The sequence below is a fragment of the Vipera ursinii genome (assembly GCF_947247035.1).
Source record: "Vipera ursinii genome assembly, chromosome: 14".
Taxonomy (NCBI): Eukaryota; Metazoa; Chordata; class Lepidosauria; order Squamata; family Viperidae; genus Vipera; species Vipera ursinii.
The window spans coordinates 4126336-4138336 of record NC_139527.1 but is presented as its reverse complement, the minus strand read 5'-3'; the positions used below and the strand labels follow the sequence as shown (position 1 = coordinate 4138336).

Sequence of the window (12001 nt, the reverse complement as noted above, 5' to 3'; positions counted from 1 at the left end):
GGCTAATCAGTTATTTATTTATCTACTTATTTATTTAAAGACTGGCTTACTATGGGCTAATCCAGTAAAAGACCACATTTTTCAATTAGCGTTTGTAGCCAGCTGCGTCTCTGCTTTGATGCTGGGAGAATTAGCCTGTTAGTAGTTGATAAGAGAGGGGACCCATTTTTAAATTAGACCCACGGACAGGCAGCAATGACGAAAATAAAAGAGACCAACGCTAACATCATAAGGGCAGAAAGGCGGAGCTGGATGTGAAGAGGTGAAGGGGAATGCCGTGAAAATGACAGCATTGTTTTTCTACAACCCTAAAAGGCTATTTTCCTCCTTCCTTTGTTTTAGATGCCTCATGGACAAAAACTTTGTCAGGATCGGGAAGTGGTTCATCCGTCCGTACGAAAAAGATGAAAAGCCCATTAACAAAAGGTAAGGATCCGCGGTGCTTAAACATACATGGGTTGCTGATGCTTCGACTGTGCTCTTCTCCGTTTACAGTTCGCTTCCCCCACCACGGTCGTATATTACATCCTGACACTTAATAACTCGTCGGCTGAGATGGCGATAGTGAGCTCAGCCTTATTGCATTAATTCCGCCATCGCCCGCCACCCCCTCCAGATTTGCAGCCCTTGAGCAGACTTGCCATTGGACTACAACTGGTCCAGGGCTTGGCAATTTTCATTGAAGCATTTGATGTTTTCTTAAGCCTAGAATAGGTAGCACTTTGCAGGGAAGGTAACCGGGCTCCGTGACGTCATGCTGGCCACATGACCGCAGAAATGTCTTCGGACCGCGACGGCACAATGACCTTAACATGGAGATGAGAAGCTCCCCTTAAAGTTAGCAATGACTAGTGGTGTAAAATCAGCAGGGGCTACTTTACATTACTTTTTAAGCCCATGACAAGGTGCTTTTTCAAAAGGCAACTGGATTTTGTCAAAGTAATTTAAAGATTGTGGGTAAGATGTTTGCCTGCTGCTTCTTCCCAAGAATATCTGCCTGCCTGCCTGCCTGCCTGCCTGCCTGCCTGCCTGCCTGCCTGCCTGCCTGCCTATCTATCTATCTATCTATCTATCTATCTATCTATCTATCTATCTATCTATCTATCTATCTATCTTCTATCTATCTCTATCTCATCTCTATCTCATCTCTATCTCTATCTATTATATCTATATATCTATTATCTCTGTCTCTGTATCTATCTATCTATCTATCTATCTCTATATCTATTATCTCTATATCTGTCTGTCTGTCTGTCTGTCTGTCTGTCTGTCTGTCTGTCTGTCTGTCTGTCTGTCTGTCTCTCTCTCTCTCTCTCTCTCTCTCTCTCTCTCTCTCTCTCTCTCTCTCATTACCAGATTTCTATACCTATTTCTAGGCGGCTTAGAGTCAAAAGTATGGATTTTGTGTATTCAATCCATTTGGAAGAAGCAACTGCACTACTGCACAAATTATTGTAGCTCAAATGTACAGCCTTGTATGTTTTTGTATAGTATAATATAGTTTTCTATCTGTACAGTACAGCCTCGTACTAACCAGTTGTGATGGATTATATTTAAGGGAGAATCACTGGGTGGTTTTGTTGTGCTGCCTGCATCCCACGGATGGGGCTTCGCTTGTTTGTGCGGGCCGGTTGCTGGCCTGCCATGGCCTGGTACTGGTCCACAGCCCGGGGGTTGTGGACCCCTGATTTTAAAGACCCATTTTACATTTCATTTAAATAACGTTCATACGCATTTCTTCCCTTCGTGGATTTCATCGACACACATAGACTGAAAACAAGATGCTTTAATGATTTATTTGCCATTGTCATACCGCATCAGAATGGTTGGGTTCTTTTTTTTAGTTTGTGTGGCCTATCTCGTCTAGTACTGCTGTCGGTGTCTTGAGATGCATTTTTCTGTTTACCCAAACTTGGGAAGAGTTTGAACACTGGTGATTTTAATGGGAGGTCTGGAATGAAGCTGCCTGATCCAACCTGGAAAGTTCTAAGAATGTTTAAGCTGAGTTCCTCATTAGACTCTTAAAGCTGACAGAGTGTATAAAGGGATAGGCAAAGTACCCCTGATGTGCTGTTAATTAGATTTGTCAGGAATCTCAGTTGTTTAGCCTGCCACATAGTGTTGTCACTTACTATATCTATAATTAATTGTCTTAAGGGCATCAGTAAATAACAGAGGCTTCTTTTTGAGTTTCTGAATAGCTATTCTAATAGAGTTGGCCCCCTGCTTGACAACTTGAATCAGAGGGAAACTTTGATTTCACGATAAGCTTTACCTTTAAAAAAAAAACAAGCCCCCAAACCCCCAAAACAAAACACAGTTAAATCATTAGAGCTTCCTTTGAGCCCAGTTCTCAAACACCAGAAACAATGAAAGAGAGAAAAGGAAGTTAATCCCTTAGTTTTCTTTTTGTTGTCAATAGAATGGGAGAATTCGTTTTGCCACTTCTTAATCCTTCCAGGATAGAAAGCATGGGACTCTTTTTCTCCCCCCCTAAAATTAAGTGGTGTGCTCAGTTAAATGCTGCTTTGCATAGTTAAAAAAAAAGACAGATGCATTTTTCCACGGTGTTTTGCGCCTTAAATCAAGATTAGATGGGCAATCGTGCCTTGAGAGCATCTTGTTCGGTCCTTGCTATTCCTTCTTCACAATACTTTTAAATCTGCGGTGTAACATTAAGCAAAAAATTAGCTGGTGTGCAACCTTGGCAGAAGTTGGCTTTTGCACGTTCTTCCCAACCCGCGGCATATAAGCCAGGCTTTAAAGCCGCGTCCCTCTCTTTGATTACAAGTCAACTTTCTTCATACAGATTCCTTCCGTTATGCAGGCAGTCTTCGACTTACGGCCTCAGTTGAGCCCAACCTTCCCGTTGTTAAGTGAGACAATTGTTAAGTGCGTTTTGCCCCACTCTTGCCACAGTTGCCAAGCGAATCTCTGCACGGCCCTTGGTGTGCATAAACCACCACAGCCTTTGCTTAACAACTGCAGATTCACCACGGCGATTTACTTAATGACCATTGCAAAAAAAAATATCGTAAAATAGAGTCGGTGTCCTCAGGGTGTCCCCACAAAAGGCTCCACACACATTGACCCTGAGGATACAGATAAACCTCCAAGTGGCCTCGACGCCTCTCTAAAAAATGCAAATGACCAGCTGTCTGCAAGGAGTATAAATCCTTCCATTCCCCACCATCCAGTCAGAGCGGAAGAAGCTTCTCGCATGAGAAGCGAAATGTCTTCGAAGACAAAGAAGAAAGTCCAGTTGTCTTGTGAAAAAAGCACCTGTGGGACAATATGACTGAGAATCTCCATAAGTATATAATAAAGCTCAACCTGATTAACATTAAATCATTAGTGCAGATTTGTGCAAACTTTATTGCCTGATGTGAAGGAAACAGTTCTAAAGATAAGGTGAATTTGCAGGATCATGAAAATGCTTTTACTGCTCTGGCTGCTTTGAATTGCACTTTGCTAGAGAACACCACCACACAATGCACAAGTGGCTGGTGCTTGGTATTAAATGTTAATTACTATGAGTTTCAGAGAGAGAGGGGAGCTTGAAATGAGCATTTTGTGTCTCATAAGCAGAAATTAAGTAAGATAGATGCTACTTACAAAGAGCTGTGCTTTATGCAAGCTAAAATCAAACCTTTTCTCTTCTGTCAAAGAATCAAGGGCAGTGACTTAAGTTCAGCCTATTTAAAGACTCAACCCATTCAGGAAAGAAAACCCAACAACACATTGTTAAAAAGGGATACTTCAGTTCAGCCGATATATGCTTCAAACCACATCAGGATTGAGTTGCTGTCCTTTAGCCGCATACCGGAAAGGAAATTTAATAGGTAATCCTCAACGTACGACTGCAACTAAGCCCCAAATTTTCTGTCGTCAAGCGAGACATTTGCTACGTGAGCTTGGCTCTGTTTTATAACTTTCCTGGCCACCCTTGCTAAGCGAATCACTTGCAGTTGCGAAGTTAGCCACACGGCCGTTAAGTGGGTCTGGCTTCCCCATTGCCTTGACTTGTCACAAGGTCTCGAAAGGGGGGGGGGGGAAATCGCGTGACCCCGGGGGCGCTGCTGCCCTCTCGAGCCAGTTGCCAAGTGCCCGCATGTTGATCATTGACCACGAGGATATTGCAGCCGTCGTAGGTTAGGACGAAAAACCGGTCGTAAGTCACTTTTCCCAGGGCCGCTGTAACTTTGAACAGTCCCTAACGAAAGAGCTGTAAGCCGAGGACCTCTGTTGGCAAAGACCTCAGTCTAGTGCAGGGGTAGGCAACCTCGGCTCTTTTATGACTCATGGACTTCAACTCCCAGAATTCCTGAGACAGCTATGCTATGCCATGCTGACTCAGGAATTCTGGGAGTTGAAGTCCATGAGTCATAAAAGAGCCGAGGTTGCCTACCCCTAGTCTAGTGGGAAGTCCACAGATCAAGTGGTGTTCTGAGACATTTCTGTGGCGTCTCGGAAACTCTACCTGAGATGGCTTGTCAGCTTTAAATAGAATAAGTCCATTTGAGTCCATTTCTTAGGTGCCCTGCAGTGATCAACACACTTTTTAAAATATCTGCTGCAGTCAGCCATGAAGCGATGCGAAACCTTTTTCCTTTCCCCTGGCAAATGTTTCCTCTCCCTGAAAGATGACGGGGAAAGACGGTGAAAAATCACTTGCTTAGTACTTTTTATAAAGCTTTTTTTTTTTTTAAACCTACCCAGATGCTTTTAGATATAGGATTGTGGAGTGGATCCTTGTACAGGCAACAATGCGATGGCTGTTTTTTTTTTTTTTTCTGGGAAGGAAGGCCCAGTGGCAAAATTGACTCGCTTTTAAATTACGCTAGTGTGCAGCTTTGTGAACTGCGTACCCGTCGGGATATTTTCAGGATTGGATGCCGGTTTCCAAAAGCACTTAAATGATTGGCTATTTAATATTTTATTTTTATTTTTTTTAAAAAAAAGACGTAAATCTTTATATTTTGTTTTGAGTCCCTAGTACAGATTGAAGGATGAACTCTGAAGAATATAAATTCGAAAAATGAGGTCTGGAAGCAATTCATAAAAATGTGTACAGTTATATGTGTGTGTATGGATGGATGGATAGATAGATAGATAGATAGATAGATAGATAGATAGATAGATAGATAGATAGATAGATTTAGATGAGAGAGGGAGAGGTAGGTAGATATAGAGATTGATAGGTAGATAGATGATGGACAGAAAAAAGATAGATAGATAGATAGATAGATAGATAGATAGATAGATAGATAGATAGATAGATAGATAGATAGATAGACAGACAGATAGAGAGATAGATAGATAAAGAGATAGATAGAAATAGAGATAGATAGATAGACAGACAGACAGACAGACAGACATAGATAGAGATAGATAGATAGACAGACAGAGATAGAGATAGATAGATAGATAGATAGATAGATAGATAGATAGATAGATAGATAGATATAGATAGATAGACAGACAGAGATAGATAGAGATAGATAGATAGATAGATAGATAGATAGATAGAAATAGAGATAGAGATAGATAGATAGATAGATAGATAGATAGATAGATAGATAGATAGATAGATAGATAATTGAACTATGAAAATTATAAATTGAAGAATGAGGTCTGAAAGCAATTCAAAAAAATTGTATGGAATATGTGTGTGGACAGATGGAGAGAAGAGAGGAGAGGGGGAGAGAGAGAGAGAGAGAGAGAGAGAGAGAGAGAGAGAGAGAGAGAGAGAGAGAGAAAAGAGAGAAGCAGGCAGGCAGTCTCACTCTTTTATTCTACTTGAGCACTACCTGACTGCAGTTGACTCACTCCATAAAAAAAAACAGAGAGCAGCAGGCAATCCAGATAACATAAAGGATGAACAAGATGGCGAAGCTGGCCAAGGGCAACACCTACACACCTCACAAGGAGAACCTCCTCAAAATGTAGCCTATTGATTCCTCCCTCCCCATGCCTTCCAGAAACATTTCCCCCTGTTTTCTGCCCTAATCACCTTCGCTGTTTCTTAACACAGCAATGCCACCCTCTCGGGCTTCATATGGAAACAAACAAATTAAGCTGACTTTGTAATAATGCCGCTTGGGTGTGTGTGTGTGAAAGCCCTAATCAGCAGGCAGATACATAGAATGAAGGCTACTGCTAAGCTTGTAAGCCGCCCTGAGTCTTCGGAGAAGGGCGGGATATAAATGGAATAAAAATAAAAATAAAATAAATAGCTGCTAATATTTAACCTGGGAATAATGGTTCACTTTGTGTTCCAAGCATGGTTTGACTGCCCATGCCTGTTCAGATTAATCTCACTGTCTTGTAACATTTGGGAGGGGGGTGGGTGTAAACGTGTTTGCTTAATTCAGAGTCGAGTTGTAACATTTGAAATAAATAAACTTTAAGCCTTTGCAACAGCAGTAATGCTTTCATTCCCTTTTCTACGGCAGTTCCTAAGACCCAACAGTAAATTGCAAAAAGGTGTCCTGTTCTTTTCTCTTCAAATACAAAATGCTTCAGATACACACAAAATAATGTGTGTTGAACTATGCGAATTTGCCTAATTTGCCTCAAGAGATTGTACTGGAGAATGCCTTTCCCAGGTTTTAATAGCCATTAAACTCCCAGCAAAGAAGTACATCTAAATTTCTTCATAATTTAAAAAAAAACCCGGTGCCAGTGTGCATGCATGTACATTTATAAGCATATATTATTAAAGCCACATTCTGTTAGTAAATATTTGTAGGCTGCTGTAAGTATAGTGATCATTTTTCTGCTCAGTTGCACAGTTCTGTAATAGAATTAGAAAAGGTTAACTCTTAAGACTTAACGAAGGAGTAAATAAACTTATTTGTCAATAATAACATAGCTTTATGGAATTTAAATTTGGGTTTTTGCACATGGTATTATATATCGTAAGTGGAATTGGCACAGACAGCCTTGTCATTTTGTAATCTTTTGATATGAAAATTCAGAAAGAAATGGTATATTTCTAATGCATTTTTTTAGAATTAAATGGTGATGGAGAGGGCATTGGAAAGTAGATATGACTTTCCTTCCTTCCTTCCTTCCTTCCTTCCTTCCTTCCTTCCTTCCTTCCTTCCTTCCTTCCTTCCTTCTTCCCTCCCTCCCTCCCTCAGTGCAGTTGTAGCCTTTAATGGGGGTTGGAATTGATCCTCTGAGATATCATTTTTATTTATGTAGTGATAACAGTTCCACCTATGATTCTTGCAGCCGTTTGGACATAAATCCAGTTTGTCTGATTTTCATGCAAATTTATGCTTTCTTGGAAAAATGCCAAACTCTTGTATTTAAATACATCACCTAGTTAGCTGGTGCAGAAAATGGATTGCCCAGACTGACTGCAAACCAACTAGCCAAAGAGATGCATTGAAATATCTGCAAGAAATAACATTTGCCTGCAAGTGACAACTGCTGGGACCACAAAATAGACTGAGGCCTAGAAAATGGGGAAGTTGAAGTGCTCTGGGACTTTAGTATTCAAACAGACAGGCATCTGCCACACAACACGGCAGCATTAACAATTGTCGATAAGAAAGACACAAGAGTCTGGATAATGGATGTTGCAGTACCTGGAGATAGCAGCAAAGAAGAGAAAGATCTGGAAAACATCACAAAAGAGAGATAAAAGTGGAACCACTGTGGCAAAACAAAGCAAAGATAGCACTAGTAGTAATAGGCATATTGGGTGTAGTCCCCAAACATCTGGAGTATCCCTGGGACACCATCGTCAGTCCCCATCAGTCAATTGCAAAAGGCAGCTTTACACGGAACAGCTTACGTCCTGCAAAGATACGCCATCAAACAACAACATCTGCCCACCCCAGGTCCTTGCGAAGGACTCAAGAAGTGGACAAAGACGCCAGATCCAGTCGAAACATCTGGCTGATGGCGCGACCGACCATAGCACACAATCCTTCTAGTCCTTGGAACAAAAAAACCTTTGAGAGAAACAAACAGTAACTAGCTGCTTGGGGCTGTTCCAGCTGAAATTATAGGCTGAGATGTGAAAACAACTCTAAACGAAAGCATTAATTAAATATCGGTATGTATCTGAACAAGCAGCTACTGGATGGGTATTTCCAAGTGTAGCAGAGAAGTGATTTATTTTGTCATTTCGCCCCTGTAATCTTTTCCCCTCCTCCCCGCTCTCCCCCAAGTCTTCTTCATACCAGCCTCTGCATAAGTGGCCTTAAAGGAAAGAATGTCTGTCAGATAGATAGATAGATAGATAGATAGATAGATAGATAGATAGATAGATAGATAGATAGATAGATAGATAATAGATAGATAGATAGATAGATAGATAGATAGATAGATAGATAGATAAAGGTAAAGGTTCCCCCGCACATGCGTGCTAGTCATTTCCGACTCTAGGGGCCGGTGCTCATCTCCCTTTCAAAGCCGAAGAGCCAGCGCTTGTCCGAGGACGTCTCCGTGGTCATGTGGCCGGCATGACTACACGCCAAAGGCGCACGGAACGCTGTTACCTTCCCACCGGAGTGGTCCCTATTTCTCTACTTGCATTTTTACGTGCTTTCGAACTGCTAGGTTGGCAGAAGCTGGGACGAGTAACAGGCGCTCACTCTGTTACGTGGCACTCGGGATTCGACCTGCCAAACTGCCAACCTTCTGATCGACAAGCTCAGGATCCTAACCTGCTGAGCCACAGATAGATAGATAGATAGATAGATAGATAGATAGATAGATAGATAGATAGATAGATAGATAGATAGATAGATAGATGATAGATAGATGATGGATGGATGGATGGATGGGTGTATAGATGTCTGTCTGTCTGTCTGTCTGTCTGTCTGTCTGTCTCTCTCTCTCTCTCTCTCTCTCTCTCTCTCTGTGTGTGTGTGTGTGTGTGTGTGTGTGTGTGTGTGTGTGTGTTTGCTTGCTAGGCCTCAGGAGAGATTCCCCAGACAGTTTTGTACTTAGATGTTCTTTAGCTATTTTAGGAAAATAGCTAAAGATTGAGCCAGTTGGTCTTAGTGACCTGTGGGAAAATTTACTTGGAGAACTATAGCCTTCTTTTTTTGTATTTGTTTTTGGTAAAAGCTTGGCACTTAAAGGATGTTCCTGGCCGTCAAATGACTCACAGGGTTGTTAAACAAATCCAGCCTTCCAGTTGTGGGTGCTTCATAACTGGAGATTTTAAAGAAGAGACTGGACAGTCACTTGTCTGGAATGGTAGACTACAGGGGGCTGGACTAGAAGACCCCCAAGGTCCCTGCCAGCTTATATTCTGATCGATTGATTGATTTTTTACAGAAATGTTTCCTTTGCCAGGCTCCTTCTATTTTAACTAGCCATTTCTTTTAACTGTTAAAAAAAAGCCTGTTGATAATTTATAGTCTTTTCAACATATTTGGGGCAATCCATAGGAAATTCTGCAGCATTTGTTTGTTTGTTTTTGTGTAGGTTTCCATCTCACAATTCCAGCATTCTTCACGATATAATTATACATGCCATCAAGCTGTTCCCCTTTTGAGGTAAAGCAACATTGGGCAAAAAAAAAGGGAACAGATTTCTTTCTTAGCCAAAGAAATTAACGGCCAGAGCTAAAAAAAAAAAAAAAAAAGGAAAGAAAAGAAATACAGCTTCATGTAGTTGATGCCAACACTGTATCTCTTTTTATACAGATAGTCCTCGGCTTACACATAGTTCATTTAACGAGCGTTCCAAATTGCAACGGCACTGAAAAAAGTTGACCTCTGACCATTTTTCACGCTTTGGACCATCGCAGCATCCCCGTGGTCACGTGATCCAAATTCAGACGCATTTATGACGCTTGCAGTGTCCCGGGGTCACGCGATCCCCTTTTGCGACCTTCTGACCAGCAAAGTCAATGGGGGGGAAGCCAGATTCAATTAACAACCGTGTCCGTAACTTAACAACCGCAGCGATTCACCTAACAACAGTGGCAAGGAAGGTCATAAGAGCCTTGGTGGAGCAGTGGGCTAATGCCTCCTTAAGTAACACCAGCTGCCTGCCATCAGTGCAGGTTCGAGTCCCACCAGGCTCAAGGTTGACTCAGCCTTCCATCCTTCCGAGGTAGGTAAAATGAGGACCCAGATTGTTGGGGGCAATAAGCTGACTTTGTAATAATGCCACTTTGGGGGGGGTGAAAGCCCTAATCAGCAGGCATATACATAGAATGAAGGCTATTGCTTAGCTTGTAAGCCGCCCTGAGTCTTCGGAGAAGGGCGGGATATAAATGGAATTAAAATAAATAAATAAATAAATAAAATAAAATGGGGCACAACTCACTTAAGAACCGTCTCACTTAGCCCCAGAAATTTTACTTACAAAAAAAAAAAAAGAATATTGAGACTCTAGAAAGAGTGCAGAGAAGAGCAACAAAGATGATCAGTGGGGGCTACACTATGTAAGGTTGCAGGAACTGGGTGTGTCTAGTCCAGGGGTCGGCAACCTCGGCTCTTTTATGACTCGTGGACTTCAACTCCCAGAATTCCTGAGCCAGCTATGCTGGCTCAGGAATTCTGGGAGTTGAAGTCCACGAGTCATAAAAGAGCCGAGGTTGCCGACCCCTGGTCTAGTCTAATGCAAGAGAAGGACTAGGGCTAGCATGGTAGCAATCTTCCAATATTTGAGGGGCTGCCCCAAGGAAGTGGGGGTCAAGCTATTGTCCACAGCGCCTGAAGGCAGGAAAAAGAAGCAACGGATGGAAGCACAGGAAATATTAGTACCACTTTACAGTGCCTTGGTAAGGCCACACTTAGAATGCTGGGTCCAGTTTTGGTCACCACGATGTAAAAAAGATGTTGAGACTCTAGAAAGAGTGCGGAGAAGAGCAACAACGATGATCAGGGGACCGGAGGCGAAAACATATGAAGAAGGGTTGCAGGAGAAGAAGCAACGGATGGAAACTCATCAAGGAGAGAGAAGCAACCTGGAACTCAGGAGGAATTTCCTGGCAGTGAGAACAAGTGGAACAGAATGGCTTCCATCCAGAAGTTGTGGGTGCTCCATCCCAGGAGGTTTCCAAGAAGAGAATGGACAGCCCTTTCTCCAGAACGATATATACTTTTTTTTAAAAATCCCATTTATATCCCGCCCTTCTCCGAAGACTCAGGGCGGCTTACAAGCTTAGCAGTAGCCTTCATTCTGTGTATATGCCTGCTTATTAGGGCTTTCGCCCCCCCAAGCGGTATTATTACAAAGTCAGCTTAATTGCCCCCAACAATCTGGGTCCTCATTTTACCTACCTCGGAAGGATGGAAGGCTGAGTCAACCTTGAGCCTGGTGGGATGCGAACCTGCAATAATTGCAGGCAGCTGGTGTTACTTAAGGAGGACTGGAAGACCTCCAAACTGCCTTCCAACTCTTTATTATTCTGTATTCTGAACCTCTAGCCCAGGGGTGTCAAACTCAATTTCATTGAGGGCCGCATCAGCATTGCGGTTGCCCTCAGGAGGCCGGGTGGGTATGGCCAGGATGGGTGTGGCCTACTGGGTGGGCGTGGCTAGAGTGCGTATGGCCTACTGGGTGGGCGTGGCCAGCTCTACATCCTTCGCATCGAGGGTGCCTGTGGGGGCCTGGGTAGGAGTGGGACAGATCTGGGGGTCTCTGGCAGAAGGAGGGTCTCTGGGCCAGGGCCAAGGCAGTGGGGGCCGTTCCCTCACTGTTTCCAGGATGGCTTTGCGGGCCGCGTGAAACCACTTTGCGGGCCGGATCCGGCCCCCGGGCCTTGTGTTTGACATGTCTGCTCTAGCTTCTCGGCTTCTGCCGACCTCTAAATTGGGTATCCTATTGATTAGGATGTCTGTTCTTAGAATTAGAAGCCCAACTCAGGTAGCGAGATCCAGTGACATCCCGGGGCTGCAAATGAAAACCTTCCAAGGCATCAAGCCTGGAGACTTTCTTTAAAGGCCTTCCATCAGTCTGCCCGAGGCATCTTGCCCTTCCCCGCTGCTCCACGCGCCACCGGGAAAGGAAAAAGGGTGAG

General features: G+C 43.0%; 1 protein-coding gene across 1 annotated transcript in view; it reads left to right on the top strand.

Moving 5' to 3' along the window:
- MED13L (mediator complex subunit 13L) overlaps nt 1–12001 on the top strand; it is a gene marked incomplete at its 3' end in the record, with an annotated part of 143460 nt that overhangs the window by 66702 nt on the left and 64757 nt on the right. Inside the window, exon 4 of the mRNA XM_083373407.1 lies at nt 343–426. Coding sequence (XP_083229533.1) covers nt 343–426 — 84 coding nt within the window. The remainder of the gene's footprint in view (nt 1–342; nt 427–12001) is intronic.